Genomic DNA, 25734 nt, shown 5'->3' on the forward strand with positions numbered 1-25734 from the left:
CTTGCTCCCCTCATTCTGCAAAATGATGGAACTGACAATGATCACCCATCTTCTATGGCAAGAAAATCTTTTTAGCTTGAGACTGTCCATCTCTCTCTCTGTGTGTACTTATTGCTTCTTTCTCAAAATAAGAGAAGAATGTAAAAAACTAATAATTTGAGACCTCAAGAAATGCGAGGTCTGAAAACAGCCCAGAGTCCTGGCTGAGTCCTGTGTGAGGCGTTGGCTTAATGCATGCCTGCAAGGGCCAGCTATTTATGTCTCAGTATCTTTCAAAGACCTCCCTCAGGGGAGCAGGGATAACAGATGAGGAGCCTGGTACCAACAGGTAGTTCTCAGCAGAACAGTGATAATTGAGTCATGAAACTGAAGCTCTGACCTCGGACACTGGGTAGCCAGTATGACCTGGTTAACCTTTTTAAAAGTTAGTTTGGGGTCACTTCATAAGAAACTGCCTAGTCACCTGAAATGCATTTCCACCCTCTCCTTTCAAGCAGTTTTTTTAGAACCCTTTTCTGCCTGGAGTTTCTTTTGGCTGCTACTAAGATGGCCACCCATTCTGGTACTTTGACCAACACTTTCAGCTTTGAAAAAGAAATAATCCAATGCTAGTGATTCTCAGCCTTACCGTTGGTCAGAATTATCTGCTTTTAGAAATGTAGCTACCCTGAGATTCTGATTTAATTGGTCTGGGTGTGGACCAGGCAACAGCAATTGTAAAGCTACCAAGGATTGAAAGTGCAGCCAAGGCTGAGAGCCGGTGTCCTGTGCTGTTTCTTTGTGACTGTATGTGATCACCTCTTGACACTTCCTGTGCTTCTTTTTGAATGTTCTTATTCTTAAACCCGTTCATCCAACTCTTAGATCACCCTGTTTTGGGGCTCTTGGGACTGTGTGATGCACATGGCCAAGACGTGTGAGTGCAGCTGTTCCAGAATATCTAGCCCCAGATGACCATAGAGACCAGCTAAGTTGGTCCGGACCAGAACGACTTCCTGGCTGACCCAGAGAATTGGGGAAAATAATAAGCGTTTGCTCAGGAGACTGAGTATCAGGGTGCATTGCAACAACTTACCTCAATACAACCCAACATGGCCAGATGTTATGATCTTTTGAAGAGAAACCAGAAGTTCACATTTTTGTGTCTGCTCCAGGTTTTAAAAAATTTGACTCAGTAGCCAGCATCCAGAAAGTGCTCTCTGGGCCAAAGAAAACACATGTTCAGGCTGCCCTTGGCCGGGAGGTTGTCGCTTTCTGCACAGAGGGACATGAGGTGTTTATACCCACACCGAGCTGCGCCCTCTTTTCTTACCCTTCCTGCCTCGGCTGCCGTGCCCAGCTTACCCTCAGCAGCCATTTCTTTGTATGGAATGCTCACCGTATACTTCACAAGCTTCCCTTGGCCGTCTTCCCATATGGAAATGGAAGCTGCTGGTATGGGCAGCCCTCGTGGAGAGAGTGAAATTTGAGATGGGTCCCCGTGAAGGGAAATGGGAAGGGTGTTCTTGGTTTTAGGCGAGCAAGGGATCAGGCGTGGGAGTGGGACAGTCAGTCCACCAATTTGGGCCAGCGAAGGGGGTTCCTGCAGGGAAAATGAGGGATCCAAGACAGAGGGGAGATTGTGAGGCCCCTAAGTGCTAAGCCAGGGGGTTGACATCTGATTCCGTGGGCACTCCAGGCAAAGACAAGTTGCCTGAAGCTTTTGAATGGGGGTGCATGGGAAAGCAATGACCTACTGTATTCTGGACATCAGAGTGCCTGTAACCTATGGGAGGAAAGAAGGGAGGCAGAGACAGACAGACAGAAGGTACAGTGCTTGTAATGACACAGGGAAAAACTGAGACAGGGAAGAATTTTTTATTTGAAATTTATGGTAACTTCTCTTTACCTTAAGTTATGTTAATTTTCTTCTATATCTAAGCAAGTCATATTGGCTTTTTTCAAAGCACTTCTATCAACAACTTCAGTTTTGTCAAGGTTCCTGTTGCCTGATTTAAAGGTATCTGGCGCTTACAGCTATTTATTCCTACACTTCCTTGCTATCCTCCAGAGCTTCTGGAATCCATTTTTCCCTCCTTCTTGTACAATCTCCTCCCTCTCACCCGGAGGTATTTAAGTTATTCACCTTCCTCAGACTGAAGGCATACAAAGTGGGGAAGGTGGGAGGAGAAAACACAAACATCTTAAATACGTTTTTAAGTCTTGGGGAGCGGAAAGGAAATGTCACGGCTCTGAGAAAAGGAGAGAAAGAAAATCAGGAGAAGTCAATTATTGTCGGGGTGCCAAGAAAATACAAAACCTATGAGAAGCAGTAGTAAAATGGCCATATTTAGACCAGTGATGTTTCAATCTTGACTGCACGTTGGAATCACCCGGGAACTTTAAAAATTCAATCCTGGGTCCCACCTTCCAGAGATTCTGATGCAACTGGTCTGGGCAACAGGATCTTTACAAGCAAAACCTCTGAAGGTGATTGTATTCTGCCTCGGAGGTGAGATCTACTGTCCAGGGGGTCAGCAGGGCCTCCCCTAGGGTGGGGCTGCTGTTTTGATGTACGAAGCCACTTATCAGCTGCTTCTGGGGAGACGCCTGATATCCGGTCTTTGCCATTTTCATGGTAGACATGGGCAGTGGTTCTCATGTAAACTTGAAAAGTATGTGCAGTTTTGGAACGGCATGTCTAACATAAGCCACATTCTTGGGGTGGATGAAAAAAATTCATTTTATGGGAAGATACAAATGGCATTAATACGAGTGAGAATGCTCATTTACCAGAAATTTGCCTGTTGAGAGTACTTCTTCCCAAGCAAAAAATGGGTGGAGACTTAGAAGTTATACACAAATGGGATGGAGGGAGGGAAGGCAAGAAGAACCAGAAGATAGAGCAGACGAGACCTTAAAAGGAGACAGACTGTCAGAAACGTAATAGCAGTTAAGAATGCGAACACTTTGAAACGTTACTGTAAAGGTAAATTAGCTATTATGAAAGTGTCAGCATATTTAAACGTGACAGGCATAAGTTCAGCTGGCAAGGGGGCAATTGGATGGGGTGCCGTGGTGCTTGTAGATTCAATGCCGAGAGTCTGGGTGGGGTCTGAGGGAGGTAACCCCCAGGGCCCGGCTGGCTGAGGAATTGCTGGTGAGCATGTTTTTCCTGTTCGTGTTTGTGGACAGACTGTTTTGCTGGGTCTGTTATACCCATCTTTGGGGGTAGATATTAGTACTATCATATTTTTTTGCTTGTTTTTTGTTTTTTTGTTTGTTTGTTTTTTGGCTGCACCGTGTGGCTTATGGGATCTTAGTTCCCCGACCAGTGATCGAACCCGTGTGCCCTTGGCAGTGAAAGCAGGAGTCCTAACCACTGGACCGCCAGGGAATTCCCTCATCATCTTTTAAAATTGGGAACAGTAGTGCCTTTGAGACATTTTGCTTTAAATATTCTTTTTAAAAAACCTTGATATCAGAATTCTTTGCTGTCCCAGTATGATCTTTTTGAGGCTTAATGAAACTTTCTTAAAATTAACATGTGTTCATTAAAAAAAAAAAAATCAGCTCTTGCTGATGCTAGGCATTTTATACCTAAAATAGATTTCTAGGCATATCCTGGGAAACTCTGGTGTTCCTCAATGTTCAAGATGTTCCATGGAAAAATAATTGATATTAGATTTTCTACTATATTTCTAAAATATTTTTGTAAATATGTAAAAGAAAATGTGTGATAAGTGTTTAACATATTTACATGATGCTTCTTCGGTTTTAATAAACTGCCCTTAAGAATTGCCATACCAGCCCTGAGAATGCACATGACTCAGGAGGTGATGGGTTCTTACAGCAGTTAATTCACCTGTGGGGTTATTGTTCCACATCAGTTTTTAATCCAAACTGTTATCTTTTTTGGAGGGCAATTTTTAAAGCTTTATTAAGCTATAATTGATATGTACTAAACCACACATTTAAAGTCTACAGTTTGATGAGCCTTGGTATATAAATACACTTGTGATATTAACACAACATTCAAGGTGATGAATGTATCCATCTCCCCCAAAAGTTTCTTCATGCCTCATCTCTCTGTCCCCTTCCTCCTCCTCCCAAGTGCCCCATCCCCAGGCAACTGATCTGGTTTCTGGAACTATAGATTGGTTTGCATTTTCTAGAATTTTATATAGATAGACTCATATAGTAGGTACTCTTTTTGAGGGGGAGGGGTTGGCCTCTTTCACTCAGCACAATTATTTTGAGATTCATCCATTTTGATATGTTTATCAGTAATTCATTCCTTTTAATTCCTGAGTAATATTCCCTGGTACAGATATATCACATTTTGTTTATCCATTCACCTGTTTGTAGAGCATTATGGTCGTTTCCAGTATTTGGCTATTAAGCTGCTGTGAACATTTGTGTACCAGTGCAACTTTGGAATGGCATGTCTAACATAAGCCACATTCTTGGGCTGGATGTACAAGTCTTTGTGTGGACGTATGCTTTCTTTCTCTTTGATAAATATTTAGGAGTGGAATGGCCAAGAAAGCACCAAACTGTTTTCCAAAGTAAATGCACTGTTTTCCATCCCTACCAACAAGAGTTTTAGTTGCTCCACAACCTTGTCAACACTTGGTGTGGTCAGTCTTTATTTTTAGCCATTCCAGTGGATATGTAGTAGTATCTCACTGTGGCTTAAATTTGCTTTTTCCTAATGACTAAAGACATTGAGCATCTTTTCATGTGCTTATTTACTATCCTTATATCTTCTTTGGTGAAATGTCTATTAAAAGACATAATAACTAATGTTTGTGTTTTTAATGCAATAGAACTTATTTTTTATTTATTTATTTTATTTTATTTTATTTTTTTGCGGTATGTGGGCCTCTCACTGTTGTGGCCTCTCCCGTTGCGGAGCACAGGCTCCGGACGCACAGGCCCAGCCGCTCTGCGGCATGTGGGATCTTCCCAGACCGGGGCACAAACCCATTTCCCCTGCATCGGCAGGCGGACTCTCAACCACTGCGCCACCAGGGAAGCCCTAGAACTTATTTTTTAAAGTGTTGCAATATGAAATAAATTTAAGAAACACAGTTCTACTATGTGTACAAATATCTACTATGTGTGTTTGATATGAAAATTAAATATAAAATTTGGAATCTTTTGACCTCTCTGAATACTTCATGCATTTTCAAAATTAACTTTCTTGACCAGTAAGAGATTTCCATACCAGTCCGGGCAGGAAGATGTCCTCTATTTTGAGGAGGTAACTCCGGTCATCAGTTGGATAATCAGGTTGTGTTTGCTTCTGAAGGACCTAAGGAGGTCTAAATAGCTCGTCTGTTTGTATGTGTTCTTTATCTAGTTTATATAGAATCAGAAGTGTGAGCCATCACCAACGGGGCTCAGCTGTACAGGTCATGGACAAATTAAACTAAATCTCAAGATGCCCCTTTGGTTGATTGGATGTTATCAACCATTTAAAATCATATTAATGTTGGTGAGAAGTAGGAAAACATGTATATTCATGTGCTATTTTGAAGCATATAAAATGCGTAACTTCTATAAGTATTGTCATGAAAAAAAAGTCCAGAATATATTGAGTGAAAAAGTAAGCTTTGTGTCATGTGAAAACAATTTTATTCTTTTAAAATTATGTGTATGTATAGCATGAGGTCATACCTTGAGAAGGAGTTAAGTTCAAAAATTGTCAAGAAAGGCAATAATTTACTTGTCAAAATTAAATTTGAAAATCCCTCTAACCAACTATCAAGTGGCCTAAATATAATTTTATGTTTATATATGTGTGTGTGTGTGTATATTTGTGTACATAACCCTATATATGTATGTATAAATACACCATTTAAGTCATCTATATATACTGTTCAATGCTTTCTTGTTTTCGTTTCCTCCTCTGAGAACCTACATTTAAATTCAGGAAAGTTAAGCATGTCTGTGCCTCGGCCCCACTGCAGGACTCTCATTGCTCAGGAAAACATCTGGAAGTGAACATACAGTACCATTAATGCTGGTTCTGTCTGGCGAGAGTGGGGGCCAGGGGAGAGGTGAAGAGGAGTTTCCTTTTATACTCAATAAATACTTATAGACGAACAAGCAAAGTATCCTTTCTGACTCTAACTGTTGTTCTCCCTTTACTTTCTCCCAACGAGGACCAGGACCTTCTCCTGGCAGCTGCCTATGTTTCTGATGCTCAGTACAACAGAAACGTTCCATTTGAAACATCCCCTCAGGCTGTCAGGTAATTAAAGTGTTAAACGATCACCTAGAATCACCTCTCCTTTAGCGCTTCATATGCTTGAAGTTGAACCCAAACTGAAGGCATTGTTTCCACAAATATTTTGAGAAGTATATAGGGTATGGCACACAGAGTTGGGTAAATCCTATCCTTTTTTTTTTAGTTCTAATGGCATGGTACCTCACAGGTAGGGAAGCCTTCAACAGGTATACTAAGAACAGATAAATGAGTAAATAACACCCAGGACAGGAGATAAAGCATCCAAATTAAAAACATGTCATCATCTTTCCCTCCTAGATATAGGTGTCCTCTTAGAGGCCCCTAAATGAAAAGACGACTTGTACTTTTCCTTTCTGTTGCCTTTTGACATGACTTACATGTTTGTTCTTTTCATGGGAATTCAGCTTTTTCTCCCTAACCCCCTAGGGGTTGAACTAAAACTAAAGCTATGGCTCAGGATAAGAAAAAAAAAATTCTTATCATCAGGACTGAGTGTCAGTGCCTGAAAGGCAGCAGTGAATACCTCATGCCTGGATGCTGGGGGACTGTCCCCCTGATGGGAAGAGACCCGTGTGACCGCGAGATCTCTCTGAGTCCACCATGCCCTGATAGCCTGATGCACATTAGAAATCGGTTAGGCTCCTGTGCCATGTAATAACAGGTCACTCTAATGAGGGTTTGTTCTGCATCAGTCCTCTAAAAATACATCCTAGGGTCACCAGCACCCCACGGGGAGGCTGCTAATCCTAGCTGGAGACTGTTAAGAGAATGTGCTTTGAGATATGATAATATCCCTGATTTTTTCTGTTAGCGGTTTATAGTGTGCGCTCAATTAAATGCTACCCCTCACTCTCTAGAACTGAAAGGAAAGGTGGCCAGAGAGAGGACTTTGTATTTTACCTCCCACTACACTTCTTCTGATGGGATTTGGGGGTGCTGTTTAAGTCCTGCTCATTGTTTATAACCTTCTTTATTCTTCTCTGCTCCAGGCTTTACCACTTCTATAACCACTGGACAACGCGGGCGGTCACCTACTTCTTCATCTGGGTGGACCTCGCTCTCGCCCTCTTCGAGGAACCGGCCTTGTTCCCGCTCCCTTTCTTGGTAAGCATTCAGCCCAGAGTGGCTAACCAGACTTTGTCAGAGATGAGTTGGGTCCCATGCCTCTTCCTTTTTTTCCCCCTCAAATTTCAGTAAGTATGGATTTGGTTTTATTTTTCTTCCTGGGGGGGGGTTGGAAGAATTCTGCCTACTCGCTGAGCTGATGCTTTCATCAGTAAGCATTGGAAAGGGGGTGGCAGGTTTTGGTTTTCTGTGCCTACAGGGACAAGCTGGATAGACAAATGATGTTTTAAAAGCGTATTTATCTAATGCCAAGTAGACAGTGTCATAATATAGTGTAATATATGACTTGTACTGGCCACATTTCCAGCTTTTTTCATAGTCATAAATCATTATTTATAGGTGCTTTAAAGTAATACATCAAATTACCCAACTACTCCAGATGAGTCTAAGTAATAAATTGATGACCTGTTCACATTAATTCTTGACTCGACATGGCTCTTGCCTCTCAGAGTAGTTGTGTCAGAGACTGTATGACTTGCAGAGCCTAAAATATTACTGTCTGGTCCTTTGACAGATAGAGTTCCTTGACCTCTTGCCTTAAAGGACAGCCTTTTATTATCTCCCATGACTCTGCAGGTGACTGGGCTCAACCGGGCAGATTTTCATGTTGGCTAGGATGGTGGATCTCTGGCTGGCAGCTGGGAGCTCACCTGGCTGGAGCTCTGCTTGCCTCCACATGGCCACTCCACATGGCCTGGGCTTCTCCCAGTGGGTGGGTGGGGTCCAAGAAGGAGCATCCGAGGGAGCAAGCACCATCCACCTCCTCACACACCACACTTGCTGATGTCCCAAAGCCAAAGCCCATCACATGCCCGAGCCCTGAGTCAACAGGAGAGGACACTGCACAAGGGGGTGAAAACCAGAAGCATGGTTCTTTGGGGGCTCAAAGTTGGCGGTCTTCCACACATCCGTTTGATGAGGGTGTTCCGATTAGTGAAGTCTCTGGGTAGAAAACTTGTAGCCCGGTGACTTTCGAAACAAACACCAAGTCTGAAGAAGCGGAGCTGTGCATTCGCAAACCTGGACAGGGTCGGTCCCCCTACCCCCCTGCCCTCCCCATGGCACTGGCCGAGGTGACAGGTCCACAGGGTCTCTTCTCAGCCCATTGCCTCCCTCTAAGTCCTCACCTTTCTGTTTGTCATTGGTCACAGGCAGCGTGGGCTTGGCTGCCTGAGTTCCAGAGTGTGCCTTCAGCCAGTGTTTGTACTTCAAGCCTCTAAAATCCAATGTATTATGGGGGGGAGCTTTGGCCAGATTCAGCATTACCAAGAAAATCTTATCTTGAGCAAGGGTGTCCTGGGATTGCCCCAGGCCCTTTTGCAAGCCTGGCCTTGACAGTGAGTCTTTATAGCCCCTGAAAGGTGAACAGGCTGAGAGCTAGAAAGTTTGAGGGGGCTGCAGCCCATATCGGAGCCCAGGCCACATGAGGGCTGGGGTGGGGACGGGGGAATTGTGCCCCCTGCTGCTTTCAGGGCCCAGGCCCAGCCCCTTCCTCCTGTCCCTTAGGAAGCTCATTCCCTCCACCCTCACCCCAGACCTTTCCATCGTCCTAGCCTGAGCCAATCCGTCCCTTTCCCCACCTTGTCCTACTTGCCAACCTCCTCTCCCCATGAATGGAGGAAAGTGCCCGTGTTCGGGAGGACTTACTGTCTCCTGGCGATCGCAGGCAAAGCATGGGCCGCACACACAGCCTGCAGATCTAGCTGCCTGCGGGGAGTTTGGAATTGATGCCCTGGAGCCCACGGAGGAGATGGTCAGGACTTTGCAGTGGGCCCAGGGGCCTCCATTCTCTCCTCGAACCAACCAAATACAGGCAGTGGCACAGCAGTGGCAGCGATGTCTAAGGAATGACCTGGCATTTTGAAACACATCTTTGGAGCGTTATTATTAGAGAAACTGAACTTCTAGGTGTCTATTCTGAGTATGAATGTGGGGAATTTGAGAGCATAGTGGATGTCCCTGCTTCTTCCATCCCTGACCACCCCCCCTATTTTCTGAGGAAATGCCTTCCAGGGGTCCTCTGCCTGCTGATTCAGCCCCTGCCCCAAGGAAGCCCTGCCAGCTGGGTCATGGGATTTGTGGTTCAGAGGCAGGTTTCCTCTTAAGAAAAAGGAACCATTCCAACCAGCAAGGAATTTTGCTGCAACTTTCAGTAAAATTAAGGGACATTGGTAATTCTCACAGGGTGGTGTCAGGGGGGTCGGAGGTCAGAGTGGTAAGAGAGAATTAAGCCATGCCTCTGAGCGGCAGGGCGCTGGCTCCCTCTCTCTCTTCTGTCACAGGCTACCTCGATAGCAGAAGTACTCTGTCTGACTGCATTCTCTGGGAGACTTGTACACTTTGCGAAAGTCACTCCTCAGATGGTTTTCTGGAAGGATACGAAAAACATCTGCATCGTGGTAACCATAGTGGTGAGTGTTCATGACAGTGCCTTTGAGAGTTTGTGGTTAAAGGTAGAAACTATGAAGAGAAAACTATGAAGAGAAACTCAGTAGGTTTGGGGTGGTTCAAGAAATAATGACAGGGCTTCCCTGGAGGTGCAGTGGTTAAGAATCCGCCTGCCAATGCAGGGGACACGGGTTCGAGCCCTGGTCTGGGAAGATCCCACATGCCGTGGAGCAACTAAGCCCACGAACCACAACTAGTGAGCCTGTGCTCTAGAGCCCGCGAGCCACAACTACAGAGCCCACGTGCCACAACTACTGAAGCCCGCGTGCCTAGAGGCCATGCTCTGCAACAAGAGAAGCCACCGCAGTGAGAAGCCCATGCACTGCAATGAAGAGTAGCCCCCGCTCGCCACATCTAGAGAAAGCTCGTGCACAGCAACAAAGACCCAACGCAGCCAAAAATAAATAAATTAAATAAATTAATTAAAAAAAAAGAAATAATGACAATGTTTGTACAGCAAACACCATCAGCACAACTGCCAGCAGATCACAATGACTGAAGCACAAATTGGGCAAAATATGACAGTGTGACTATTTAACATATCAAGAGCACTTCCAAATTAAAGAAAAAAGAGAAACTGCAATAAAAAATGTGCTCAAAATCGGTGAAAGCATCTCATAAAAGAAGAAATAAATAATAGCAGGTATGAAAAAATGTTTAACTTTAAGAACTACATATGAAAGCAGCAATAAAATACCATGTGTTTGCCCATAAAACAATGTTACCAAGATTGAAAACAGAACCCGTCACACTCTACTCGAGGGAGGAATAAGCTGTCTTTCTGGAAGGCTGGTTGGCAGTTCTTTTCGAAAAGCCTTAGGTGTGCATGTGCTTGCTCCCAGATTTCCAATCCTGGGGCTTGGTCTTTAGGAAAAAAAGATGTGTTCAAAGATTTAGCCACAAGATTGGTCATGGCTGAGTTGTTCATAGTATTGAAACATTGGAAACACCTGGATTTCCTGACAATAGGAAATAAATAAAACATGGTACATCCACATCCGTTAAAATGGCCTTAAATGCACTTACGTGTCTATTCTCAAGGAGAGATGCTTATGGTCCGTTAAGCCAAAAGAGCAGGTTACAATACAGTTGGAGCACACCTTTGTTAAAAGAAAAGAGGAAGGAGTGTTAGAGATCCATAGAAAAATCTGGAAGGACATATGCTAAGACGTTATGCCACGTGAGGCAGGGTGATGTGCTCTGAAATGCTGCTGTGATGAGAGAGGGGCCCGGGCAGTGATTAGCTGAGGGTACTTTACCATTAGCATCTCAGCACAGCAGGCAGCCTGCCCAGACCACAGTTCTTCCCAGTTAACCCCCACTCAGAGTCCCCATCTCTGCTCCTTCTACTCCATGTTCTTTGCCTGGAGGGCCATCCATTCTCAGAGCTTCCCCAAACAGTTGGTGGGTAGGGGTCCCCAGGCTGTAGCTGATACTGGTTTCCCCTCTGAGTTTCTTCACTCTGTGGCCACCTACTGGTTGTTTCCCCATCTGTGTTTCAACTCAAACTCAAAGGGACCAAACCCACCCTTTTCATCCCACGACTCCCAGAGCTGCTTTTCATTGGTCTGCGGTGCTCCATCTCCCATCACTCACTCCAAGTCCTCCTTGTCAAGATTCCCTCCGTTCTCTCTCATCCCCGTCCTGCCCAAACCCCCTCAGGATGCCTCTTGCACCGTTTCCCCCTCTCCCCACCGGGACCATTGCCGTGGTCTGATGTGGCCGCGCGTTCTCTCTCTGCTGCACGCCATTCTGCTCCCACGGTGTGGTCCAGAGCCCGGTCTCCCCTTTCAGGAACTGCTATACTCACCTCAGCCCCGGATCCCTGATACATGCATTTGAGATGCCACTGCTGGGTTAATTCTCAGAAGCACACCTCAGGTCACGACCCTCCCTTGCTCAAAAAAACTCTGTGAGCCCCACAGACCGTTGAGCCCGCTGACCCACCCACCCTGCAAACGGGCCTCACGCGGTCTCCTCCACGCCAGCCGCCGGAGCTGCCTGCTGCCCTGCGTGCTCTTCCTCCGTGTGCAGTGTCTCTTGGGCCTAGAATGTCCACTGTCTTTTCTCGCCCTTTCTCTGTTTTTTTCGACTTCCTTTCGCACGTCTGCTGAATGCCCAGAATACACAGAGTATCCGTCTGGTCTTAGTTTTTAGAAATATCTTCACTTTCTATTATTAAAAAACGAATGCAGGAACACTCAACCTGGGATGAGACCTGTGACCACAGCTTGGGTTCAGTCCAGAAAACAGTGTTACCTGACGCAGGAAGGTGGAGGATGAGATGGGTGGGAGAACTGTAAAAAAAAAAAAAAAAAAAGTGTGAGGGGAGGTTATTTTTGGAAGAAAGAGAAATCCAAACGATACAGAGTATATAAAATAGAAAAAGGCACCCCTGCTCTTCTTCTGGGAGAGCGGGTACCTCTTTTGTGGCCCTTTTTGCTACATGGCCCCCTCCTAGGACAGGGTCGGAGGTCCCTTCTCATCTCCTAAGACGCCCAGCATGCAGCCTAGAATATGATGGGCTCACACGCACTCTTCCCTAAGTCCGGGCAGCGTGCTCCCTGCTTCAGATCGTTCAGCGGCTTCCCACATCCCATCAGAAGAAAGCCAAAGTCCTCGTCGTGGCTGAAGCTCTGTGTCCCTCCCCACCCCCATGTCTCCCTCCCCACCAGTGCTGCTCGGTTGCCCCTCCCGCTACGTCCTCAGCCCCTTGCCTCACCTAGGTTTTCTCCAGAGCAGGTCCCACCACCTGCCAAAGAGCATACATAACATCAGTGTTGCTCCTTCCTGCTGGAGGATGCGCCCCTCGAGGGCAGGCACTCTCTAGCTATAGCTCTTTGCTCTCTCTCTGGAGCTAGTACAACACCCTGCACGTAAGAGGCGCTCCGTCAAGGTGTATGGAGTGAACTGGATGAGGAGACACGGTTGCCCCGTCCAGATCTGTCCTGCATCTGCTACCAGGGGTGGGTCTCACTCCTTTGCCTCCATCACCCTTATTTGAAAGACTTTCTGGATTCCCCAGGCCCTGGGAATAAGACTTAGCTTTTTAGCCTGGCGCTCAAGGCCACCTGCCCTCGGTCTGGGGTCTGGTCACTTCCTGCTCTCCTCTGCCCCCACCCCCAGGACCCTCTGCTTCCTGAGAGTCCCTTTCCTGTCTGCCTGCCATGGCTCTTGACTTCTCTGAGTTTTATCCCTTTAACGTTTTTTCTTTGCTTTAAGATTACGTCAGGGACTGCCTTGTCCGGGAAGCCTCCTCAGATACCATAACCCTTGGTGACCTGTCCATCTATGCTGCCCTGGACAGTCACCCGGGTTCCCTGCAGTGGGTGCGCAGTGCAGCAGCCAGCAGCAGCGTCTTTCTGTGTCTCTGTCCTTTCTCTCCCCTGCGCTGGCTCTCTCTCGATTCTCTATGCCTTGCCACCAAAGGGACTGAGCTATAACACTTTTGATGACGGTAGATTATTCTTTTTTAACTTATATTTTTCTAAACTGCACTGGGTCCTTCTTCTTTTGCCTGTCCTCGGGATCACAAACGGACCTGAATAAGGAATGATAAAAATTTTCTGTAGTCTAGATATTTCTACCCCATTGCTAGGCTAGAAAACCTATCTCATGCAGAATTGAAGAGAAGTTAAAGCCAAGTACAATATAGTGTGGGTGCATGTAGGTAACCATGTGTGGGTAACTGCTGGGGCTCTGACGCCAGACTACCTGGGTTCCAGTCCCAGGTCCGCGCCCCGTATTGGCTGTGTGACCGGGGCCACATGATCTCCCTCACTGTGCCTCAAGCATTTCTATTCAGGAATGGTGCCCACTTTAGGGGTGTGGTGAGATAAACGGAATAATCTATGGAAAGCTTATTAGAGGACATGGCACATAGTAAAGTCTCAAACGACAGCTGCTATTAACGTTCTATTATGAAACCAGATTATGCTGTTTATGAAACGTGCCTTTTTCCGTGACGTATTGTGACCCTCCTTCTGGGCCAGTGAACGTGCGTCCACATGGTCACTTCCTCTGTCCTCTGGCAGTACCAACACCTCTGTCCCGTGTCTCTCACAGCTGACCTTGATTGATCTGATTACCTATGGGTCCCTGGAGGCTGTTAACATCCACGGAGTTCGATGGTCAAGGGCCTTGAGGCCAGTCTTCCTAATTAATTTCCCTGAAAGTCGTCAGGTAAGGATATGATTTAGGATACAAAAGGGCGTGTTTTTTTAAACTTATTTTTTACTGAAGTGTAGTTGATTTACAATGTTGTGTTAATTCCTGCTGTACAGCAAAGCGACTCAGATATATATATATATATATATATACATTCTTTTTCATATTCTTTTCCATTGTGGTTTATCCCAGGATATTGAATATAGTTCCCTGTGCTCTACAGTAGGACCTTGTGGTTTATCCATTCTCAATATACCAGTTTGCATCTGCTAAGGGGGGTGTGGTTTTTGTTTTTGCAGAAAATTAGCTGATTGCCCGTAAATGAAATGAAATGTTGTCTTCACAGATCAGAAGGGCTTTTCGAAGCATCCGGAACACTCTGCCTGATATTCTCTACGTCTTCCTGTTGTTCATCTTCAGCATGTTGATATTCTCCCTCATGGCCTTGAAGCTTTTCGGGGATAGGTGAGCAGGCTGCTCTGGAAGTTTCTGCCTGAGAATTCTCCCACGTTTGAGTTCAGCCCGTTCGTGGCAGAATCGGTCACTAGATGCTATCTTCCTCGTTCAGGCACTCCAGGAGGGTTCTCGAAAGAGGAAAAGTGTGTTGGAAACTGCAGCTTCATTTATGTCTGTGGGATTTTTTCACTCTTTTTTCCTTTTTAGGGGTCTCAAAACAGTGGAAGGATTGCCCTATTTCACCAACATCCTGGACATAGCATTTGAGCTCTACGTGCTGGTCACCACCGCAAACAGCCCTGATGTCATGTACGTGAGTCCCCAATTCACGTTCATGGACATCTGTTACCGTAACAGAATTCACTTTCTTAAAAGCAGCTGTAAGAAAAAAAAAAGTGATTTTCTATTTATTCATATTCATTGTAAAATGTTTGTATACTATTTTTTTTTCTTTTTTTTTTTTGGCCACACTGTGCAGCATGCAGGATCTTAGTTCCCTGACCAGGGATTGAACCCATGCCCCCTGCAGTGGAAGCATGGAGTCTTAACCACTGGACCGCCAGGGAAGTCCCTTGTAAACTTTTTGAAGAGTGCAAAGTGTTGGCACTAACGCTAGCCTACCCACTCTATTGAAAACTAAATTTAGATGAATGTTTAAAAAAAGAAAGCAACAGGAAACATCTCTGGAGATACAACTGAAATATTTGAGCCCACTTTCTATTCTGGAATCTTCTTTGAGTCTTGAGTTGAAACGCCTAAGCCATTTTTGTAAAGGAATCATGGCTTGTTCTCCTAAGCATTGAGGTGGTTTTCTGGCTAAATGAAACAGGAAAGAAAAGTCTCCATGCATGTGGACATTATTTAGGAGAAAAACATTATGGTTTTTTTCCCCCCTAATGTCCTGTATATTATGGACTTGCCTTGTTCATGGAGGTAAGATTATTTACCAGTGCTACCCTGAGCAGGTAGCTCTTGGGGTTCTAGAGTGTAGATAGAATTCTAACTGCAAATGTCAACCCCATCTCCTCCCATACTGCACTGCGGGAGAGGGGCGGGCTTTCTGTTGTCTACTTGTGTGTAGGATCATCATGTCAACTTGTTCTGGGTTCCTGCTCATTCTTGGGCCTGGCTCTGGCAAAAAGTGAGCAAGGTGAAGTTCCTGGCCCTCCTTGTGTTTTCTTGGATCTTCCCCTCAAACCTTAGGCTGCCCCCCTCAACATCCCCTCCTGCACAAAATCGAGTTTCCATTAAAGGTGGCGTGAACATGCATCCCGATTTATGCCTTTTGTCCCGGCACCATTATTAATCGTACGCCTTTCATTCTCATTGTCCCAGTGTGGACAGAAAATTATCTGCTCCCCAGCAAGGCAGTCTGGTGTCCCTGAAGAGCCTTGAGTATAACTCCAAGCCATAGTTCAGATTATTTTTGTAATTCTGGGCAAGTGGCTCTCCTTCTGGGCTTTGATTTTCTCATTGTGAAGGAAGGGATGGGAGGGATCTCCAGGGTCCTGCCTGCTTTGAAAGTGGGCACCTCTCTAAGGCAATAAGAATTTCAGAAGGCAGTCTGGAGCGAGCTCTTTAGTGCTGACGGTAGTTATGGCTTTGAGGCCCCATAGCACAGTTTGGGGGAGAGTTAGAGTGAGAGAATCTTTACCTGTGCCTCGAGCACATGGATTGTCCATGTGGAATGTCACCTGCGGTCAGCCTTCTATGCACTGTGGGCCCAGGGCACGGGAAATCATGCAAGATAATTATTTCCTTCTAGGATGCCTGCCTATGAGTTCAACTGGTGGTATTCTCTGTACTTTATAACCTACATCATCATCAACACCTACATCTTCATGTCCGTCTTTCTGGCCGTGGTCTACAACAATTATAGAAAGCACTTAAAGGTAACATGTGTGATCCGGGGGTCAGAGTGCCTGGCTGGGTGCAGTAGCAGGGAGACTGGCAAATGCGTTTGCTAAATATTTGAATGTGTCCATTTACCTTTTGCTTTGGTGAATCTGAAGGTTCGTGTGGTGCCTTGCTGTCCTCTGCTGGGCCAGGCGGTTCTTTGCCAGTCTGCAATGGGTCTGACGGCGTGTCCCAGCCTCACGTGCAGGAGGAGGTCCTGGCTTTGCTCCTCGCTTTTTTTTTTTTTTTTTAAATTTTTACTGGAGTTGATTTACAACTTTGTGTGTGTTACTTTCTGCTGTACAGCAAAGGGAATCAGTTATACATATACATATATCCGCTCTTTTTTAGATTCTTTTCCTGTATAGGTCATTACAGAGTATTGAGTAGAGTTCCCTGTGCTATACAGTAGGTCCTTATTAGTTATCTATTTTTTTTTTTTTTTTTTTTTTTTGTGGTACGCGGGCCTCTCACTGCTGTGGCCTCTCCCATTGCGGAGCACAGGCTCCGGACGCGCAGGCTCAGCGGCCATGGCTCACAGGCCCAGCCACTCCACGGCATGTGGGATCTTCCCAGACCGGGGCACGAACCCATGTCCCCTGCATCGGCAGGCGGACTCCCAACCACTGAGCCACCAGGGAAGCCCAAGTTATCTATTTTATATATAGTAGTGTGTATATGTCAATCCCAATCTCCCAGTTTATCCCTCCCTCCTTCCCCCCAGTAACCTTAAGATTATTTTCTGCATCTGTAACTTTATTTCTGTTTTATAAATAAGTTCATTTGTACCATTTGTTAACATTCCACATGTAAGTGATATCATACAATATTTGTCCTGCTCTTTCTGACTTAATTCACTCAGTAGGAAAATCTCTAGGTCCATCCATGTTGCTGCAAATGGCATTATTTAGTTCTTTTTTATGGCCGAGTAACATTCCATTGTATATATGGACTACATCTTCTTTATCCATTCCTCCTCAGTCTTAATGCATCTAATAGTTCATGGCTCCTGGAAATGTTTTGTATATCATTGGGGTTGGGGATATTCTCCAAGCTCCTTTCCCCACCTGTAACAGAAGCAAAAATACCTTAAAGCCAATAGTTTCTGCCCTGGTGACTCGTGTTTGATTGATGTCTGGAGAATTCCTGGAGATGTTGCATAGGCAGAGGCTTCTGAGTGCTTGGGGCACAGCGTGTTTTATTTCTGGAATCTGCCAGGATACCTGGGTCATCTCACCTGCGGGCCCCACCGTCACCCACCTGAGCACGCCTCTCATTGGCTGTTTTCTAGGATTGTAAAACTAATTGCACAGAGAAACATTTCATCCAAGGGTCATTTTCTTTAAGGGAAGACATAACCTTTTGAGTTAGATCCTTTTTCTTTGCTTAGGGATGTTCCCACCAGGGGGCAAGTAGAAAGTCGGGGAGAACTTAAATGTTCGCAGCTAAGGAGAAGCGGGGGGTGGGCTGAGCCTGAGATTCGGCCAACCTCCCTTTGAAGGTGTCTGGCCTGTCTAGGCTCTGAGAAGTCTGTGCATTGTGGGCACCTCAGCTGCTCCCGACCCCAAGGCCAGGCCTCCCAGGGACCCTCCTCCTCTGACTTCCTCCTTCTGAGCAGAAAGAGGCATCCCCAGAGGGTCTGGTGCTCTGGACAGAATTGTGGCTCCCCCTCCCCCAAGAAGTGTGTCTTTTAGTTAACACTTCCCGAAAAGTAATCTTCTGCCACGTGGATCAGTCAGCAAGCGTATCTTAAACGTGTTTTTTTGTGCCCAACACCAAAGTTCTGAGGAGTCAAAGGCAATGAAGACACAGCTGTACCATTAAGAATGTAAGGTCTATAAATAACAAATACTGGAGTGTGTGGAGAAAAGGGAACCGTCCTGCACTGCTGGTGGGAATGTAAGCTGGTGCAGCCACTATGGAAGACAGTATGAAGGTTCCTTAAAAAACTAAAAATAGAGTTACCATACGACCCGACAATCCCTCTCCTGGGCTTATACCCAGAGAAAACTCTAATTCAAAAGGACACATGTACCCCATGATCATAGCAGCACTACTCACAATAGCCAAGACATGGAAGCCACCTAAATGTCCATCAACAGATGAGTGGGTAAAGACGATGTGGTGCATATGTACAAGGGAATATTACTTGGCCATAAAAGAGAATGAAATAATGCCATTTTAGCAACGTGGATGGACCTAGAGATGATCATACTAAGTGAAGTAAGTCAGACAGAGAAAGACAAATATCATATGATATCACTTCTATGTGGAATCTAAAATGTGATACAAATGAACTTATTTACAAAACAGAAACAGACTCTCAGACAGAGAAAACAAACTTATGATTACTGAAGGGGAAAGGGGGACAGGGATCAATTAGGAGTTTGGGATTAGCAGATACAAACTACTATATATAAAATAGATAAACAACAAGGTCCTACTGTATGGCACAGAGGACTTTATTAAATATCTTGTAATAAACTATAATGGAAAAGAATATATATATATATATATATATATATATATATATATATATGTAAAACTGGATCACTTTGCTGTACACCTGAAACTAGCACAACGTTGTAAGTCAACTCTACTTCAATTAAAAAAAAAGAACTTAAGGTCTAGCCATGTAATCAGCTTAAAGGGAGCAGTAGGGGTGGGCATCGACGTGGCCGATTGTAACATGAGGGGGCTTCTCCTTGTCTGGAAGATTCCCTGTGCACAGTCAAGCCGGATGGCAGCTCCTGGCAAACCCTCGCTGACCCTCCTGCCCTGGCCCTCTTCCTTCTGACCATTTCTAGCCTGGTTTCACTTCCCTGCCTTTCTTCCCCCTCCGCCTCTCTTTCTTTTTCTTTCTTTTTTTTTTTTTGCGGTACGCGGGCCTGTCACTCTTGTGGCCCCTCCCGCTGCGGAGCACAGGCTCCGGACGCACAGGCTCAGCGGCCATGGCTCACGGGCCCAGCCGCTCCGCGGCATGTGGGATCTTCCCGGACCGGGGCACGAACCCGTGTCCCCTGCATTGGCAGGCGGACTCTCAACCACTGTGCCACCAGGGAAGCCCCGCCTCTCTTTCTTGATTGACTTAATGGTAGATCTGTCTTCTCCCTCTCCCGCGTCTCCCTCTCTCTCAGCAGCAAACCTGATTTCCTTCCTTTCTGGAATCTCCCTTCCTCCTGGGCGACGCGGAGCTTGGACCTGTCTGCCTCCTGGTGCTGTTTCTCACCACACAGGTTATCCCTCCTGGGTTCCCTCATTTGCACTTGGTAAGCTGAGCTCTGTTTCTGCAGGTGGGGGTTAGCTACCCATCCCCGGAGCCGGGGAGGGATTTGGTACCTTGCGAATGAGCAGGACCATGGTGACTTCTCTTTGCAGTTCCTCCTGTGGCGTGAATTCCTGAGTTGCTCTTACAAGATAGGCTGTTGTAAACCCAGGAGGGGGGGCTTTTAGGAGTTTTTGTCAAGCATGGTGAGGTCTTTCCTGCTCATCCAGAAAAATGCACATGGTCCCCAGGACACACTCAGATGAACTCTTCCATTGCCTTGAAATGTTTAAGGTGGAAAATCAAGACTTTCTTGAATCTTCCCCTTAAAAAAACACACTTCTGTTTTTTCAAGAATGAGATTCGCACACTGGCATACCTGAAGCGTCACAAAATGATAGAGGCTTTCAACATTCTGAAAGTCAAGGTGGGCACAGAGTTTGTGGTGAAGGAGGCCCAGTGGAGGCAGCTGGCCAAGATCGTGGCGCCAGACATCAGCAGTTCCCACCTGGAGCTCCTTTTGAGGATCTCCGACGAGGGACAGAGGGGTTATGTGGGTAAGAAGCCTCGGCCGCTGAAGTTCCTCTTCCCCGTGCATCACAAAGTGGGGTGGGGGGGCTCCTAGAAGTGATGGGATGTTTGTTCATTTTCTTAAGTTTGCAACTGAGCATGTATATTGGCATTCCCCGCTGGCAGTGTCACAGTGGAATTAGGTTCCTGACGCTGTGTCCTGACAGGGGTGTCGTGGTGTGTGCTGTCAGCATGTGATGAGCCTTCCAGAAGCCCTTCACCTTGTAACACGGTCATTCCCCTCCCAGGATTCTGCTTTAGGGAGCTCATCTAAAATATGGAAAAGGGCTGTATAAATAAACGTCTAAGTTGCGTTTAGCGTTTGAAAAGTTGAAAGTCACCTAAATATTCATGTATTAGTGGTTGATGGTTATTATCAATAATGTTTAATATTGGTAGCATGCTTACTACACATGAGGCACTGTCATGATTGTTGTGTGTATGTGATCTTCCCCAGACTCACCGAGGTGGAGGTCTTGTTATCCTCATTTGTCAGTATGGAAACTGAGACTCAAAGAGATTTGGTCAGTTGCCTAGAGCCACACAGCTGCAGCGTGGTACAGGCCATCTGACTCCAAGTCCCCTGCTTTTTATCATTACTCTAAGCTGCCCCAACTTCTGAGGGTCACTTAATGGGAAATTTTGGTGACATTAAAAATGACTGTGAAGATGAGGTAACAGTGGGGAAAGATGTGAGATGACTAAAATACACCCCACACTGTGGGGCACACACATTTCTCTAGTTTCAAGAAAAGTCTAGATGGAAACACACCCAAATGGAGTGGGAGGTCTGATAGAATGTAAATTTATGTGAGGCAAGGACACTCAAACTAGTCTAGCAGAGCCATGGGCTTTTTAGGACTCGGTGCCTGTGTGAGAAGAAGGAAATGACAGTGATTCTCTGGAACTTACATGAGTGTCCAGGGAGAAGAGAACTGTGTGGCAAGACACTGTTAAATGGGTCATGCCAACATCTTCCAATGAGGGTTTTGGATCCAAGATGGAAGGTCAGCAGGGTTTGACAGGCACCTTCCATTGAGCCCTGGGCACGTCCCTTCAGCCACCCAGCTCAGTGGCTCAGGAGCCAGGCTTCTCAGACCCTGAAGAGATGGCTTTGGTGCCCCCGTTAGGGATTGGCGGTGATGCACTGTGCGATCCTCATGTCAGGGTTAGGGTTCTGCTAATGGTGGGGGAAGGGCGGCTGGGCAACCCTTGAGCACCGTGCTTCCCAAGCTCTTTGGGAAGTGCAGTGAAGCTTTTAAATTGCTAGCCTGTCAGGCAGCTGTATACTTGGGTAAAATACAACAAAAATGAATAACTACAAAAATGAAATAAAAAACATGTAAAACCCAAGTCCCAATTTTTCATTATTAGAGTCAACAGACATGAAATGATCCTGTCAGTTGTTCTATAATTTTCTAAATTTTCAGAGCTGATCTCATGGGGGTGAATGGGGGAACATGAGGACAGGACCAGCCGTGGCCCAGGGACCACGCTCCTCCTCCAGGGAGGAGCGCTGCTCTAGGACTTGGAGGAGAGGTCGGGGCCTGGGTCCCCTTGAATCTCCCACTCCAAGGACTGGGGTGGGACGGTGGCCCATGTCAGTCCAGGATTCCTAGACCTCAGCCCCTCTGTTTTTGAGAATTCTCTTTTGATCATTTAATACCTCTGCTGCTTCTAGAGAATTGAGACTCTGAAGATGTTGATGAAGCTTTAGGGCTTTATAAACTGTCTCTGCGATTCCTCCTGTAGCGTGAATTCCTGGGTTGCTTTTACAAGATGAGCTGTTGCAAACCCAGGAGCAGGGGCCTTTAGGAGTCTTTGTCGGGCTTGGTGAGGCCTTCTCACTTGGGTATCTCCTGCTTATCCAGAAAAGATACACATGGTCCCCAGGACACACTCAGATGAACAATGTTTCTTTGTTTATAAGGTCAGTCTAACTATTGACACTTGGGTGTCATGAAGAACAAACATATTAACACATGGGGACATAGCATCTTAATTTCTTTGGAAACTTCTTTGGTAATTTCCTTATGTCTTTAGGTAAATGCAAGTTATTGACTATTTATCTCAATATGCCTTAGGCCAATGCCCCGAACTCAATTAGTAATTTTAGAAAATATGTTTAAGAAATCATGGGTAGTTGATTCCCTGTTGACACCAAGGATTTGTCAGAGAAGCGTGAAACTCTGGACACTGTATCCATATAGTTTAAGCGAGTTACCCTATAGGACCTTGTGGTTTACAATGTCATGTGATTTACACAAGCCAGTTGATAAAGATTCGAGTTTTTAAATCACATCAGAGTTTGAATCATGCCGCTTGGTTCTGGCCTATGTTTAGGTTTAAAAGACACCTAAATGTTAGCTGAGATCATGATACCAATTGACCCATAAGATAAGGGGGAGGAATGTTAGAAGTTCCAACCATTTTAGCCTCTTTAGAAAACAAAGTTTGCATGAACTAAAACTCCATATTTGCACTTTGTGTTTACATTGGATAAAATCAGGAAAAAGATGCAAAGCCACATTTTAAACCCTAAATCACAAAACAATTTTAGTTTTCCTTTCCTGGGAGCATTAAATACATTTGAATTCAAATTTTAAATTATTTTAATTTGATTTATAAAGTAATTTTAGAACATTTTAATTTTTGGTCAAAAGTGATTTTAAGTGTGTAACCAGATCTTTAAAATGTGTCCTTTTTACCAAAAAAAAAAGAGAAAGCTTGTTTTTTCCCCCAATGGCCTTTTTACAACTTCTAATTGCTGGTCTATTGTTAATTTGCATATCTTAAAAAAATTTTTTTTAATTAAGTAGAGACACTAAGAATATTAAATGAATTAGAATTCCCTGGTTCCCATCTGATTTTCTTAAGAAATGAGAATATAGAAATACTGTTTAAATTAATATTTTGTTGTTTTACATATTTTATACTCGTGGGGGCCAGACTTTATAAACTGATTTGTTAGTTCAAGTTTTTATCTGGAAGGCACCTGTGTCAAGGAGAAAATCATTTTAAGACCTAGTTTCTTTAGCATTTTAATACGTTTGTGCAAGCCGAGAGTTTGTCAGAGACTTTGTTAAAAGAAAAAAGGTGATCATTAAGCTTGAAATTCCTTTTTTCCTCCACCCTAGTGAGTCTTTTTGTTTGTTATGTTTGTTTGGTTTATCTATTTTTTTTTTTTTAGGGGATAGCACATTTAAAGCATAAAGAATTTTTCCTTGATTTCTTAACTCTGGGAGGACCTTTAAGTCTCCATTCAGAATTTAAGGAATACATAGTGTTCACTTTAAAACAATTCATTGAGAAATCGTTGCTTGTATCAGTTTGCTTGGGCTGCCATAACAAAGTCTCACACACTGGGGGGCTTAGACAACAGAAATCTATTTTCTCACAATTCTGGAGGCAGGAAGTGAAGGATCAAGGTGTTGTCTGGCAGGCCTGTGTCTTTGGCTCCTAAATGATTGTCTTCTGTGTCTTCACACCATCTTCCTTCCTTGCGTGTCTGTATGCAAATCTCCTCTTATGAGGGCACCAGTCATACGGGATTAGGGCTCACCTAATGACCTCCTTTTAGTTTAATTACCTCTTCAGAGGCTCCATCTCCGAAATACAGGCACACTTAGAGGTGCTGGGAGTTAAGCCTTCAACATATGAAATTTCAGGGAACACAGGCCAGCCCATAACTCCTGTTTTAGGGGTTCTGTCCTTAGACTGTTGCATTCTCTAGAGCTTTCTTCTATGGTTTACTGTCCCCCACGCCCCAATACTACTCATCTTCGAAAGTCATATTTATATTATTAGCTTATCAAAATCTCAGACTTGAACATTTACGCCGAATGCACAGAACCGCCATGGTTCTGGTTCAGCTGTTGCCCTTTCCCCTTCACACAATGCGACTCCACCTGGTCTGAGGCTGCAAAGCCACAGCAGGACAACAGTGACAAACCTCACCTGTGCAGTACCCTTACTTTCTAATGCCCTGGGGACATTCAGCCAAAGTAGCTCTTGACCTTCTGAGCAGGTGAGAGGGGGCAAAAGAGGTCAGCAGATGCCCTTGAGACACACCCATGACCTTGGCTGCCAGTTGGCTGGCTCGTGACTGGAGTCCTCAGGTCTGGGTCCCCTGCCCTAAGCCCTGCCCAGTTTTGCCGCCTGGGTTGTGATCCTATTTGTAAATTAAATGAGCCCAGGACTCATCTAGTTTGAAAAAAGGAATCCATCCGAGTCATAGATTTTATTAGAGCTCCATGGATGTGGCAAGAAGGCGCCCATGAACTCATGGCTTAGCAGACTTCCCCAGTATTTTATCTTTTACAAAACAGCAATGTCAATTTAAATACCGTTACCAGGGCAAACACATCTCTAGGGAAGACAGCCAATCAGATTTGTTGGCTTTTAGGGATCGCAGGTTATCTTTTATAGGAGATAGCGGTTATTTCTGATGTCTGGGTGTCCAAAGACTCCTTTGTTTAACCAACACTTTCAAAGACAGTTTTTTTGTTTTTTGTTTTAGATTTTTTTTTATTTTATTTTACAAATTTAATCAGTTATACATATACATATGTTCCCATATCCCCTCCCTTTTGCATCTCCCTCCCACCCTCCCTATCCCACCCCTCCAGGCGGTCACAAAGAACCGAGCTGATCTCCCTGTGCTATGCGGCTGCTTCCCACTAGCTATCTACCTTACGTTTGGTAGTGTATATATGTCCATGCCGCTCTTTCACTTTGTCACAGCTTACCCTTCCCCCTCCCCATATCCTCAAGTCCATGCTCTAGTAGGTCTGTGTCAAAGACAGTTTTAATAACAGAAAGCCAAACAGAATTTCATGCTTCACGATGGTCCCCCCTCAGTTTGGGAGATAGCTAGCTCTGTGAACATGCTCGCTTTCCCCCTTGATCGGCAGTTATGGGCAGATGTGGTTTCCAAGGCTAAGCACTGGGATTCTATTAGTGCCAAAAGTGTTAGACTTAAATCTAGTGTTAAAGTGAGAAACATGAAACTTACAGATGTGGAAAGAAAAGGGCTGCATAGAATTATTAACAAAGAATATGGAGAATAATATGTCTACAACAAGGCTTGGTACACAATGGTCCACAGGCTAAATATGGCCACTGCCTGTTTCTCTAAAGTTTTACTGGAACACAGCCATGCTTATTCATTTGTGTATTGTTTATGGCTGCTTTCATGCTATCATGGCAGAACTGAATAGTTGAAATGGAGACCATATTGTCCACAAAACCTAACTCTCTGGCCCTTTACATTAAAAGTTTGCTGAGCCCTGATCTCCAACATAAAGTACCAGATGGGTACAAATTCCTTCTTGACACAAAATTACCATGCTTTTGATTCTCTTTGTCCTTTCTTGTTCTATAGAATCTTCTGGATTAAAAGATGTGAGCCCTGTGATAGTGATGGATTCTCCGTTGGTTGAGGTTACTTGATGGCTGATGTTTTGGCTGGATTCTTGTCAGTAGGTCCCCCCAAACCCTATTTGTGGTTGTCACGTCAGTGTCTCCCTACCTTCTGATGGTGGAGCTCATGTAGCCCAGGTCCTGGATCCAA

General features: G+C 45.0%; 1 protein-coding gene across 2 annotated transcripts in view; it reads left to right on the top strand.

Moving 5' to 3' along the window:
• Positions 1-25734, top strand: part of LOC132501554 (two pore channel protein 2-like) — a 43658-nt gene that overhangs the window by 1467 nt on the left and 16457 nt on the right. The window contains exons 2-9 of one of the 2 annotated variants that reach the window (XM_060117191.1): positions 6150-6238; positions 7225-7339; positions 9643-9771; positions 13874-13990; positions 14322-14440; positions 14639-14740; positions 16197-16323; positions 19948-20149. In XM_060117191.1, the coding sequence (XP_059973174.1) occupies positions 6150-6238; positions 7225-7339; positions 9643-9771; positions 13874-13990; positions 14322-14440; positions 14639-14740; positions 16197-16323; positions 19948-20149 (1000 nt within the window). The remainder of the gene's footprint in view (positions 1-6149; positions 6239-7224; positions 7340-9642; positions 9772-13873; positions 13991-14321; positions 14441-14638; positions 14741-16196; positions 16324-19947; positions 20150-25734) is intronic. The other variant, XM_060117192.1, reaches the window with a different exon arrangement.

This window comes from Mesoplodon densirostris, chromosome 14 (assembly GCF_025265405.1).
Source record: "Mesoplodon densirostris isolate mMesDen1 chromosome 14, mMesDen1 primary haplotype, whole genome shotgun sequence".
Classification (NCBI taxonomy): domain Eukaryota; kingdom Metazoa; phylum Chordata; class Mammalia; order Artiodactyla; family Ziphiidae; genus Mesoplodon; species Mesoplodon densirostris.